The 13981-nt window shown below is 48.2% G+C and overlaps 1 protein-coding gene across 1 annotated transcript in view; it reads right to left on the bottom strand.

Annotated features, from left to right (window-relative positions):
* Positions 1-608: 608 nt before the first annotated feature.
* Tshz2 (teashirt zinc finger homeobox 2) overlaps positions 609-13981 on the bottom strand; it is a 252934-nt gene continuing 239561 nt past the window's right edge. The window contains exon 2 of the mRNA XM_051143868.1: positions 609-3920. Coding sequence (XP_050999825.1) covers positions 868-3920 — 3053 coding nt within the window. The 3' untranslated portion in view covers positions 609-867. The remainder of the gene's footprint in view (positions 3921-13981) is intronic.

The following is a 13981-nucleotide window of genomic DNA, read 5'->3' as shown; positions in this document are numbered from 1 at the left end:
CTGGGCAAGTGCTCTGCTACTGAACTGCATCGCCAGCCCAATTAAAAAAAAAATGTCTTGAAGCTGTGGGATGGACCCTATGCGCTTCGCCACATGCAGCCTTCAAGCCATCCCGTTCTATATGTGAAGTAAACTTAGGGCTGCTTCGCACCTGTCTTTGTTAAAGGTGGACTCTGATGCCAAGTTTATCCTAAAGAAAACCCAAAGGCATTTTCATCTCCCTGGTCCACAGAGAAGAGTGCACCCCGACTGCTCCCCTTAGAGGTATCTGCTCTGCTGTAGGAAAATGAATGTGGGAAAGAAACAAGGAAGCAGTGGGAAGGTAGCCATTGATTGGTAAGGTCAGCTATAGAATGCATTCTTTGCAAGGGCTGACAGTAAAGACAACATATGCGCTTGTGAACTGATTAAGCTATCTCTGTATGTAATGGCCCCTAGTAAGTCCCCCACCCTCTTTCTGGGGCCAGCTCCTCTCCACTCGGTAAGTATTAAGCGTTGCTGTGGAAAGGCAGACGGTCAAACGGGATCTAGTCCTTGTTAATTAAAATGAAGGGAAGCTGGACCTTGGAGATTGGGCCTTGGGCTGCTAAGGGAACCGGGTGTCCTGGAGCTCTATAAACAACCACGAGCTTCATCTCTCTCAGATGCTGTATATTCTATTTCCCTCTAACCTGAAGGATGTGGGGGAATGGCTAGGGCCTGCTCATCACATCCTGTCTTTTGTAAAAGTAAGTCTATGGCAGCAAGCTACAGTTTTGCGTGGCCTCGGGAGACATCCTCTGCCTGTAGGCAGACCCAGCTCCTTTTAACACGCTCCTCACAAGGCCATGGTCGCCGTGACCCGGGAGCAAACCCATACCTGCAGAACTATTCTTCATCCACGTCTGTTACAAACTGAGAGTGGTGTTCGGGTGACTTGCTGTGCGTTTTGCTTAGGTGGAGTTTTACTGCGTGTTTGCTCACAAATGTCCGACTGCACAACTTACACTTGAATTTAGAGTCCGTGTCCTCTTCGCCAGCTATTGTTTCTGGAGACCTCTGAGCCGACGACACCCGGGAGATCTCCTGCTCCACCTTGCTTTGCTGGTCAGCTGCCATCCGGGTCATGTCCTTCATTTGGAAGCCCAGGTGAGACTCTAAGTGGCTGATGTACGTAGAGGGGGTTCGGAACTGAGACGCACAGTCACTGCAGTAAAAGATGGGGTGTCCTTTGTCCATGTTTTTCAGGAATTTGGTCCCACCTGTTTTCCTAAGCTGGTACTTGACGTTGGCCAGCCAGTGGCTGATTGTGGTCATCGAGAGTCCCGTGAACTTTGAGATTTGCATCCGCTCTTGCGGGCCCAGGTCAGAAAGCAAATACTTGCCCTCTGATGTCTGAAAGAGGCTCGAGGCAAACTGAGCTTGCAGGATGAGGAGATGCTGCGGGTTCCAGTTGGACTGCCGGCCTTTCCTTTTGTGCAGAGTTGAGACGTCACTCGAAACATCCTCAAAGCGCCTGACATCCATTTCCAGCTTCATAGGAGGGACCCTCGAGGAAGCAGCTGGCTTTGGGGTGGTGGCTTTGGGGAGGACCTTGACCATATCGGCAATGTCACACAGAGCATGCTTCTGAGGCGGGGATGTACAGGATTGTGCTTGCGAGGACTCGGCTTTCTTGCTTTTGGACTTGGTCAGGTCAATGGGCTGGTCGCTGCTCTCAAACAGGTAGTGTCGGGATGCACTGGCCGGCCTGGTGGAGGTAGGACTTATGACTGGCTTGTCCACAATGCTGAGACTGGACTTATGGAACATGGAGACTGTGCTTGAGTTGGGGCTGGAGCTGGAAGGCGAGCGCAAGGGCTCAGTAGCTTTGCCCAGGTGGTTGTTCAGGACGGACTGCAGGGCGCTGAGCGGGTTGATGCAGGGCAGGGCTGGGATGTGGTTACCCGGTGTGCATCCATTGCTCAGAGATGACACTGGTTCTAACGGCTCTTGTTTCTCTTTCTGCAGGGTCTCCTCCTCCTTCATGGGACAGGGCTCAGCCTTTCTGGGTTCTGAACGTGGTTCGGCTTTGGAGAAAGACTCGCCCTCAGACTGGCTGAAAGATTTCGCCTCTTCCCGCGGACTTTCCTTTCCACACTCCTTCACAGCCTCATCTTTGTCTTCTGTCTCCTTCTTGGCTTGAGTATACAGGGCCAGGCTTGTGGGTATGGGGCCAAGTGACATGCCTTTCCACTTGGGCGCAATCGGCCTTAGCTTGTTGGCGAGGTTGGGTCGGATTTGCAGTATCTGAGAGCCTATGGCCATGGATGGCTTGGTGCCCTCTGAGAGCTGGTAGGCTGCGTGGATACTCGGGTATGCGCTCCAGCTGGGGGCCCCATTTTGGGCCTTGTTGATGGCTGTGGTTACAGTATTTTCTAGCGATTTTAAAATGTCCCCACCACCCTTTGAGCCATCTTCCAAGTCCTCCTCTCGTAGATACTGGTATTTTATGGTAGGGTCAAGTGGTTTCTGTAAAGGGTCTTCATATTCCTCGCTTTTCATCCCTTGCTCGTCTTCGGTGACCTCCTCCATCTTCTCCTTCTTGCTTTCTTTCTTTAACTCAGTGGTAGAGGCTGTGCAGTCGGAGGCGGAGTTACTTGATGGCTTAGGGACCAGAGACTCGCTGTTGGGGGTCTCAGACAGTGACTGCATTTTCTCCACGGCCAGCGGGTCCAACACCAGCTGCTTTCCTTTCTTGGAGGCAGAGCTGGTGACTTTGAGGAAGTGACCTGTAACCATCATGTGGGTGGTGAGTTGCTGCAAGGTATCATGGGAACTGCCACACTCCATACACTTTAAAATCTGGGACTTGCAGGCCTCGAACTGCCAGGTGTAGCTGGCTCCGTTCTGGTAGCCGTAGCGGCTGTTGGAGGGCAGCTGCAGGGTAGCATTCTTCTGAGAGGAAAACGAATCGGCGAGTGACCCTGTGGTGGAGTCGGGGGAGCAAGGCCTGTTGACATCGAAAACACGCTTCTTGGCTGGCGTGACCATTTTAGAGGAAATGGTTGGTACTGGCTCCTTCAAAGGCACTTTTTGGTAATGTTTTGTCTTTATCATGTGGACACTCAAATCTTGCAGGGAATCGAAGGAGTCGCCACAAAACATACATTTCAGAACCTTTTGAGCGTCCTCTTTGTCCATGTCTTGGAAGGCCCTTTTCCGGGGCTTTGAGTAGCTCGTGGGTCTGAGCTTATCTTTTTTGCGGTTGTCATCTTGATAGTGGCCCGTCTCATTCATGTGCACAGTCAGCTCCACCAGAGTGTCGTAGGCTGCGCTGCACTGCCTGCAGCGGAACCTGCTGGCGCCGGTGAACACTGAGCCGCACATCTTAGTGCTCTGCCGGTACAGCTGCACAGAGCTGAATAGGCTGGGCTTAGAGACAGACCGGGAAGGCAAGTTCTGCTGTAGGCTTTTGGATAGGGCATCCTGGTGCCAATCAAAATCATTCTTGTTGCTGCCATTGCGGGTGTCACAATTCCGTCTCTCGCTGTTGGATAACTTAAAGCCGAGGCCCAGGCCTGACCAGTAGGAATCTGACAGGATGTTGGCGTAGACGGCTGTCATTTTATCCATGCAGTTATGGGGTTCGCTTGGAAGCTTGGGGTGAGCATTTGCTTTCTTGTCTGAGGCATCTCGGCCACAGATGCTCTTGATGTCTGACACCTGGTCGCTGGCATCGCTCAGAAGAGATTCGTTTTCTGCGTCCTGATTGGACAGGTGGCTCCCTGGCGAGTTCTGGCAGCTGAAGTAGCCTTTCTGGTCTGGGCCTGTTTCTAGTTCCTCGTCCGTCCCAGTGTCATTGCTGCGCTGATGTTGAGCCACCGAACCACTGTCTTCCTCCTCCTCCTCTTCCTCCTTGATCTCCTCCTCTTCCTTCAGCACTTCCTCCTGGGCATAGCCTGCAAGAGACACACAGTGAGATGAACTAAATGTACCAGATGACGGAATCCATCCTCCTGTCCCTGCTTGCCCAGGCTGAACAGAATAACAATTTAATACATGCTTTTACTGACCGCTAACAACAGAAATGGGCGTGGGGGTGGGGAAAGGACAAATGTATTTTTAGGACAGAGTCTCATGTAGCCGAGGCTGGCCTCAAGTTTGCTAGATAGCATGACATGAACTTTTGATCCTTCTGCCTCTACCTTTCAGTGCTGGGCTTACAAGTATGTACCATCATGCCTTGTTGATGTGGCGTTGGGACTGGAACCCGGTTTTCTTGCATGTTAGGCAAGCACTATGCCAGCTGAGTACACCCCCAGGTCCCAAATGACGTCTTTTGTGTCATTGGTTGCCAGTTTCTTTTTAACCTGGCAAAGCGTAGTTCTCTATGAGTGATTATGATCACAAGTTAACAACATAGGGATCAAGTATCGTTCTGATGTTTCTATATGGCAGTGTGGCTAAATTCATGTTTATGGCTTTCTGGGAATCTAGATTGAAATGCAAATCCTATTAATGTCATGGTTCAGGAGAATGCTGGCATGTAATAAAGCTAGGACCTGGCCCTCAGCATCTCAGCAGCCAACGGCCCTAAGAAACTCGGGGGTGTTGGCATGCATTCATCTAAGCAGAAACCTGGGTGCACGGCCGTTATGTCTCTGATAGCCTGTTCCTTTCTGTCCTAACGTTTTTATTTATGGAGAATTGCTGGGAGTATGCAAATACAATCTTCCACCAATGGCTAAAAAATTATGTAAGCTCAGCAAATACAATGATTTTAAAATAATGGTGAATGGTGTTAGAATGGGAGGTTTTTTTTTGGGGGGGGGGCTAGTCTATTACTCTTGCATGGGTTTATGAAGACCTTTCCAGACACGGCTGAAAACATTCTCTCGATCTTGTTCCTGTAATTTCAAATGCACTGTGATTTGTGGGTACCCGTCACGAGATGCCAATTATATAGTTGATTTGTGGATGCAAAATGCTATCGGGGAATGCATGCTTTCCCTTCTCCAGGTCTGAGGGCCAGTAATTGCGTAGGGAAAATGAAGGCACGAGAGAGCGGGTGCAGACGAGAATGAATGGGCAAATACCGACCAGTGTCGACGGGGAAATGCAGCTATTCATGCCCATGGGCTCATTTTCTCCACCTGGCCTTTTAAAGCCATGTGGATAAAACGCAACCAAGGATGTCTCCATGCAAAAGACACCCGGTGTCAGACCTGCAAGGTTAGCATGGTCTTAATGCAGTGCTTTCCTCAGAAGCACCACTTCTCCCTCGTGATGACAAGGGGGAAAAATTCCTAGATCAGATCAGATTCTGTGTTTTTCCATACACCAAACCTAAAGCCTGGGAAACAGAGAGAGAGAGAGAGAGAGAGAGAGAGAGAGAGAGAGAGAGAGAGAGAGAGAGAGAGAACGCAAAAGGAAGAAGATTAGGAATAAGGAGGCTGCAGTCAGGGTATTAACATTGCTTCTGTTGGTGAAGATGAAGAACTTTAATTGAGAAATTATTATCCCTCTCCTTCCCCCCCCCCCGCCCCGGCACCCAAGTAAATCACTGCAAATGCATTTAGGTGTGTGTATGCATGTTTGCATGTGTGCGGGCATATGCTTGCAGCTTTGCGTGGAGGTCAGATTGATGTAGGCTGTCCTCCTCCAATGCTCTCTTGCTTATATAGCGAGGCATGGTCTCTCACTTGAGCTTAGAGCTGGCTTATTCGGCTGGTTTATCTGCCCACATTGCTCTGTAGCTCTCCTGTATCTGCCTCCTGAATGCTGGCTGGGATTATAGACAACTTGCCACATCTACCTGGCATGCACATGGCTTCTTGCTATCCAGACTCTGATCCTCATGTTTATCCAGTGACCACCGAAACCATCCTCCCAGCTTGCAAGCACGTTCTTTCATTAAAAAAAAATCTAATATCCACATACAGTAGGTACTGTTACTCATTTATTTATAGGTCAGGAAACAGGCTTAAGAATGAAGAAAGTTGCAGATCTGTAGGATCCCTACAAACCTCCCCGCCTCCCCTGTTTGTTAAAGAATCCATTGTCCTGTGCAGGGCACTCCTCCTTTCTTTCTACTGCCAACTTAATGAATAAGAAAATCTTATCAGGGTAGAAGCGAAATTTGGTTGATCGCTAAGCAGATATCCACCCACAGAGAGAGGATGGTGGGGACGCTGAACACAAGAGCCCTCGTGTTTGAGGGCAGGAGTCCATAAAAGAAGATAAAATGTAAAAAGTTCAGTCTGGCCACAAGTTTTATGGTTGTGTTTGTTATTTTATTGTTATTGGTGAGGTGTTTTTTGCTTCCCCAGCAAGCTGACAAGCAGATTTTTCATTAAATTGGTGTTGCTGGTCTCTAGTGCCATAAATTGATTGGAAGAAAGGAAAACTACTCAATCCAGCCAAGCAACCATTAATAAGTGGCCACTTCTTGCAAGAAAACTGCATTTTGAAACAAGCAAGTGCCCGCAGCAGGCTGTCCCTGGCATTCATATCCTCTCCTCTTCCCCCTAGGGCTAATTTAGGGTTTTAAAGAGGTGTTAGAGTATTACACCCAAGGAGAAAATTATTAATTATAAAAAAGGAAGGTTTCCTGAGACATGAAAGATATTTCAAAAGTCAGATACATTTTCGTCATCAAATCTGGTCACTTTGCTGTTGTGTCTTTTGAGTGTCCCTGTGTAGTGCCAGGCTAGCTGTGAGTCTCACAATCCTCCTCCTTCATGGCTGGGATTACAGGCACGAGCCACCGCTCACTCTTGGTGGAATAATATCATTTTTGCAAGTGAAACCAGGCAAACTTTATGAAGTAAATGTAGCCACTTTTGAAAACTAAATGCGTGTTATGACTATGACACAAATACCAAGTCAACAACATTACATATGACGACTCCAGGCTATAACATATTGTCTCAATGCTTTTGAGGCATGTCATCACAGAAAGAAAGTGCGCGCGCGCGCGCGCGCGCACACACACACACACACACACACGTGTATGCGCACAGGCACACACTCACACTATCTGCCAGCCAACACAGTTGCTTTGCAGCAAGGAGAAAGAAGTTGTGTTCCTTCCAGTTTTTTCCTCTTTTTTTTTCTGCTGACATTTGGACACTGAGCTTCTTGGACCCGTTCAACCTCACAATCTACTTTGTCCTTCTAAATGGATTCCCCAGAAGAAAAGTCGGAGACAGCACACTCCTCCCCCACAATACAGATAAAATTTTCTGCTTAATTAGGCATTGACATGTTTACTATAACCTTTACAGCAGAGTAACTCGTGCTGAGAGACCCTTTTTGTCTGTTTGCCTCCGCAGAATAGACTAACTCTCAGGCACCCAATAAAATAACACGTTGAAAAGCCTCATAAAAAAAAAAAAGTGCCGGCACACCTGTCAAAGGGAGTGTATCTTAACAATGGCTTCGGGTTCCGAGGAGTTTCTCAAAACCACATTTTAATATTAAACATTTAAAATTGTTCACTTGATCCAAGAGATTTTGCTTGCCGCTGGCAGTGGAGGGGGAGCAAGGAAAGGCAGGTAGAATCCGGGTGACTGGGGCGCAGAATGAGGATCTGCTCTTCTTGCCGTTGATGAGTTGTTTAATGAGTTGGCGTCATGTGTGGATCAGATGAGTGGCAAACCCATTCTTCTGAGTCCTTGCTCAGCAAAAGGAACGGTCACCATTACGCCAAGGCACGGGGAGAGAACCGCACTTAGAGAACCTTTGTGTTGATTTTTTTTGGCTTGAAGATCAAACTTCCCACCTAATTTTTCTGATCCCACCCCTTACCGTTGTTTGAATCTGACCACAAGGAGCCCTCCACCCCCAGGACAGTGAACCGATGAGCAAACCCCGTCAAAGTCTTTGTCTCAGCCATGGGCTGGTGAGCTTATTTCTCTTCCACACCCTCTACTCAGATAGAGCTGCTGTCCTGTCCACTAGGGTGGAATGGTGGCCTTCTATCTACTCTAGCCTTCTAGAATTTTCTTTAGTTTTAGACACATTCTCTGTATGTAGCCCAGGCTAGCTGTGAAATTACTAGTCTCCACAAATGCACATTTCACTTCCTAGGAAGTCATTTTCTTGGCCAAGACGCTTTCGCAAAAAGATGTTTTCCCTGGTTACTTTCCCTTCTTTCTGTAAATTCAAGCAGAGCCCACATCTTAGCCAACCCGGAGCAGCACACTAACAGCAGTTCTTTTCTCCAGCCTACTGAACATGGAATGAAAGTATCTTTGCCAATAATCAAACTCACAACCTCGCCCTCCCGACCCCCCACCCCCGCCCCCCATCCCCCTGCCGCTGCTCTTAGCACCCAAGTCCCACCCTGGCAGACGCAATGATGACTTGAATGTTTGAAGGAATGACTAGACCAACGAGTCCACCATTTCCTCTGCAACTCCCTGTACTTGTAGGACTGGCTCTCTAGAGAGAGGCGATCGCCTCCTCCAAGTAGATCCAGGGTGAGTTACAACCACCTTCATCAACTCACTCAGGAGACAAGAGGGCCTAGAAAGCATGCTTTTCAGCTGGCGGAGCCACTGGCAGTGTGGCTTTCTGCAGTGTGGCTTTGTGCTTAGCACACGGAGATTAAGAATAGACACCGAAATTGCAGAACAGGAGGAATTCGAGGTTCTTAGGGTGAACAGCCTGCTTCAGAGAAGAGTCACACACAGGCTGTCTGACACCACGGGCTAATTTTGCCTCCAACATACGAAGATAAGTTCTATCATTTCAGTGCTGTATGCTCTGCAGACATACGGGAGATCGGCTCCTGAATCCTTTGTACTTTGACAGTATGTGGGTAAATTCAGAAATAAAGCCCTGAGCTTTTAGAAATTTTCTCTTATGTTAAAAATTAAAAACAAAAAATGAAACTATTAATTAAAAAATGATTACCTTGGTTGTTCTAAAAAACCTTCAGTAAAAATTGATTAAATGAAATTGTACAAAAATAATTCATAGGTAACCTTATGTTAGATATAAGACCTTTGTTACTGAACATTCCTGGGGTTGCCTTGAAAAGAAAATCCATAAATAAAATCATTGACAATTTTTAAAATGGCAAAGGAGATGAAACAAAGGTTTTAAGCTGAGAAAAATTTAAAGCTTAAGAGGGCAGATTTTCAAAATCAAAGCAGAATCTGACCAAGATGTCCCTTAGTAACACACCTGACTGCGATTTTTTTTTTCAATCTGTCCCACTAAGTGACAGCTTAAAGTCATGTGATGAGTCCTCTGCATGCAGGGCAGATCTAAAGGGGCATGGGGGACAATTCCACACCACGTACCCAGAGGTACGCTAAGTGACGAAACAGGGTAAGGCCCGTGTGTTTGTGTGTGTGTGTCCTGTGAGTGTCGTGGGTTTTGGCAAATGTGCTCGTATGTCTGTCTGTTACAGCATGCGTGATGGCTGGCACTCCTGTTGGCAGGCTGAGTGGAGAACTAGAGGGTATAATGTGTAAGGGAGCTGAACTACTTTTAGGTGGTGGCCAAGCCCAGAGCAAGGGTCCCTAGGGTCGAAGTAGAGGAGTCCATCTCCTTGCTTTTTCAGGATGATGGGGGACAAGACGGCTGTAGGAGTCTCTGCCACCTCATATAATGTATACATAAAGTGCAGGTCCCAGAAGGCCAGGCTTAGCCTGTCTGTAGTCTGGAGAAGTTACCCAAGCTCAGAAACATTTTGAAGCAGGATATTCCCAGTTGCCATACTGTTATTCAAGGCACAGAGATTCTCCTCAATGCCACACAGTATAGTCACTTGTTGAGCAGGGTTCGTGGGACTGCAGAGATGGCTCAGTGGATAGCAATGCTTGTTGTGCAAACATGAGGACCCGAGTACAAATCCTCAGCACTCAAGTAAAAAGCCGAGCATGGCCTTGTGTGCCTGTAACCCTAATGTCGTGAAGTGGAGACAGGAGAATTGCTGAGGCTTGCTGGCTGCCAGCCTAGCTCTAGGTTCAGAGAGACCCTGCCTCAAGGGAATAAGGTGGGAGTGATAGAGCAGGGCACCTAGTGTTTGGGTGTGTGTGTGTGCATGTGTGTATGTGTATGTAGTATGTGGTACCCTGTGTGTCCGTGCCTGCATGAGCATGTACATTCGTGTGTGTGTGTGTGTGTGTGTGTGTGTGTGTGTGTGTATCAGAGAGAGAGGCAGAGGAGAGGAAAGGAGAAAAGAGAGAGGCAGAGAGAGAGAGAGAGAGAGAGAGAGAGAGAGAGAGAGAGAGAGAGAGAGAAGGAGGGAGAGAGCACGGGAAAGAGCTGTTCCCTAGGTTTGGTGATACATGCCATAATTTCCAGCCCTTGGGATGCGGGGATGGGCCAGTATCTGTGAGTTCAAGGCTACACAATGTGACTAAGTCTCAAATGGAAAGGTTTTGTCCCTCCCTCTAACTAAACCATAGAACCAAACAAGTAGAATTCTTTGTTTGAGGGAACATTGGAGATAGAGTGGGTATAATACTGGCGAGGCTCATCCGGAAACCGCAAGAGCTTTCTGGAAAGAAACGAGGAACTCCATATGCGCCATGGATGCCTAGCAGATGTGCTATGTATTACTGTCGATACCTTCCTGGCCCATCGTCCCAACCTTCAGCCTGTGGAACTTTTTCTCATGGTGCTCCGTGACTTTCTGCACATCTCCTTCACCAGCCGAAAGAACTAAGCCAGCCCATTGTGCTTCCTGAATTCACTCATTTGATAATATCCATTCTCTGCTACCTCAGGCAAGCTGCTTTGGGTAAATTTCACAGGGACTTGTGTCCTGACAGATGCTCTCAGGGCTAAGGACAGGAGAGAGATGAGCTGCCCACAGAAGCAGGGCACGGAGAGAGGTGGGGGGGGGGGCGCGGTCACAGAAAGGCCACACGCGTCCTTGCAAGAATGCAGGTAAGTGAGGTAGGGAAAGTAGGCCACGTGGAAAGAGAAAGAACCCTGACACATGAGAATAAATAGGAGCAGACATTTGGCTGGATGGAGAGACGCCAAGGGGCTGTGCGTGGCGGCAGCATTTGTGCCATGTTGGAGAAGCAAGGTGGTTACTCAAGCTCTACCGCAGAGTCACGGGCAAAAGTGGAGGTGTCATCAACCTCAGGTGTCATTGCTCAGAAGCCATCTCTCATTGCTCGGAGAGCACTGATCACCCCGCGGCTGCCCAGCCAGGGAGTTCCAGGGACCTGCCTGTGTCTGCCCCTCTGATTCTGACACTGAGGTTACAAGTGTGGACCACTACGGCTGGCTTTTTATTTTTTATTATTTTGGGGGGTGGTTCTGGGCATTGAACTCAGGTCCTCATGCTTGGAAGGCACGCACATTACCCACTGAGCTATCTTCCTCAGGCATTTTGTTTTGGTCACGCTATAGAGGTAAAGCCAGGTGTGTCTGGGATCCACTCATTTATAATCCTTGAATGTGGGATAGAGAGCAGGAGAGACACTGAGGCACAAGACCTGGACTGTTTCTCTGGGTTTTGTTACCCCAACTCTCTGATGCAGTTTTCTCACCTGTCCGTTTCATTCCAAACCTGCCTGCCTTTAGGCTCTTTATTCAAGGAAAAATAAAAGCAGCAGGGGATCCAATGCCCTCTGAGCGCTCATAGTTCAGGGTGTGTTCCCTGTGTGTCAGCAGCAGTAGCACTCCCTGGAGTTTGTTAGAAACACAGACTGACAGGCTCACCCCAAAATCTACAGGAGGGGGATCATTCCAGCTGATCTCCAGGGTACCCCTGAGATTAAGACTATGATGTAACCGACTAAGCTGAGAGACAGTCGGCGGTACAGGTCTGTACACCAGGGCCCTTAAGGATGTGTGGGGACCAACTTTGGGGAAAGATCAAAGAATTCACATGTAAACACTCGCTGCCAGATGACATTGCCCAGGAAACACTGGGCAAGAGACGCATATGTCACTTATATAAGGCTGGGCCCCATAATCGCATCTACTTCTAAGGCTGAGACAGAAAGATCTAGTATCAAGGTGAGCCTGAGCTACAGAGAGCATTCAAGGCTAGCGTGGGAAAGTTAGTAAAACAAAACAAAACAAAACAAAACCCTGTCTCCGAATAAAAACTACAAAGAGAGCTGGGATATGGCTCAATGCAGATCAATTGCTTAGCACACGTGATGCTCTGGGTTTCATCCCAGAAACAGGAAAGGTCAGGAAAGAAATAATAGAGTAACATGAACTGGTGCCTTGGCCTTGGGCCAGGCAGACCAGGTCAGATCTGCTACGTCTTGGTTACTGGGGTCCTGGTCTTTTAAAGAGATAGCCTCTCCACCAACAACAGGGGAAGAGCAATAGGATGCAGCTCGTGAGGCGGTCAGGGTATCTCATTCCAGAGAGCGTAGAGAGCACTGAGGATGTAATAGCCCTCCAACCTAGGAGCCCCACACCAGGCACTACGCACTGAGAACCCTAAGCTTCAACCTGATCCCACAGTTGCCCTTCACAGTTTCTGTCATCCCGAAATCAGATCCAACAGCGACAACACTCACGTGGTGTTTTCATTCGGCCCGAGACAATTTTGCTGGAGCCTATATAAGAAGGTAGCCTTCTCCAGGGTTGGGGCTGGTGCTTAATATGAAGGTGTCTGTATAGAGGACCGTTGGATATGTACAGGGAAGTTTCATAGAAGAGTCCCTCAAATGCAGAGCAGCACTTTATTAGATCATTATCCATCATGATAACGTCTGCAGCCCTTGAGAAACAAATCGGCCCACTATCCAAGAGAAAGGGGCCTCCGCTCAAAGCCTCGGGCTCTGCATGGAGAGAAGCGACTAATGCTTGAAGCAGAAGCTCTCTGAGAGAGAGAGAGAGAGAGAGAGAGAGAGAGAGAGAGAGAGAGAGAGAGAGAGAGAGAGAGAGAACGCACTTTATACTCTGCTACCTCAGGCTCAGGTTTGGCCAGCATGCATTTTTATTGGGACGCCGTCTTAGTGACAATTAAAAAAAAAAAGCAGAGTGAGAAAATATCCATGGATAAGGGATCCGCTTTAGAAGCGTTCTGGTGACTTCAGTTTAGAAATCATTTATTCTTAGACTATCCTAACATGGAGGTGGCCATTGATCAGTAACTGGGGGTGGGGGGTGGGGCCAAAATGAGAAACAAAACAGGGGTAAAGAAATTACAACAGGCTGGATGCTTCGTTATTCAATGGAGGACCATAGGCTTTGACTTTGAAGTTGTAGCAACTGCTGTCAGCAAAATAGCATTGCTTGTCTCCTATGCATTCTCCCCCACAGGGCTAAATAAATGCACCCCTTCCCCCCACCATTCTTAAGAATGGAAGGGCTCTATCTCTTTTGTGCCAAGGAGAGGGACACTGGCTCATTGTCCAGAACGACCTTCAGAAGGGATGGGGAGCGAACATGCCATCTGTACTTCTTCAGGCTTTTCCCGGTTTACTTGAAAGAACGTTGTTCACACAGCATCCTACAGAATGTGAGGGTGATCCTGTTCCCTCTTGCCTGGCTTGAAGTCAAACAGCTCTTCTCTTCTCTCTCTCTCTCTCTCTCTCTCTCTCTCTCTCTCTCTCTCTCTCTCTCTCTCTCTCGCTCTTTCCTGGCAAACGCTGCTTCTCTCTCTGAAATATTTCATGCAGATAATGGATAATGATCACGTCTCGTTGCCTTTTCTCGAAAATGTCTAACTGCATTAGCCAAGAGCGGACAAACTTTAACCCACGTCTTTTGCTAAGTTCGCAGCTGTGACCACTTCCCATGAAGGAAGAAAGAAAAAGAGAAGAAAGTCCGTCGTTGCCTCTCAGGAGCTAAATTGGTGTTGTCAGGGAACCGGCAGGTCCCCGTGTTTCGGGCGAGGAGTATTTGTCCAAGGTAGAAAGATGTTTTACGGAGTGATGCCAAGTCCGAAGACAGGGAAGGGTCATAAACACACCTCTGTGGCCTCAGTCCCACCCACCCTCTATAAATTGAAGAGAGCCATAGTACCTGCCTTGAGGGCTGCTATACCAAGTAACTGAATCAGCCAGGGAGAGCCCAGGGT

The sequence above is a fragment of the Acomys russatus genome, chromosome 4, assembly GCF_903995435.1.
Source record: "Acomys russatus chromosome 4, mAcoRus1.1, whole genome shotgun sequence".
Taxonomy (NCBI): domain Eukaryota; kingdom Metazoa; phylum Chordata; class Mammalia; order Rodentia; family Muridae; genus Acomys; species Acomys russatus.
Note: the sequence above shows the minus strand (reverse complement) of the source record. Positions and strands in the feature narration are given on the sequence as shown.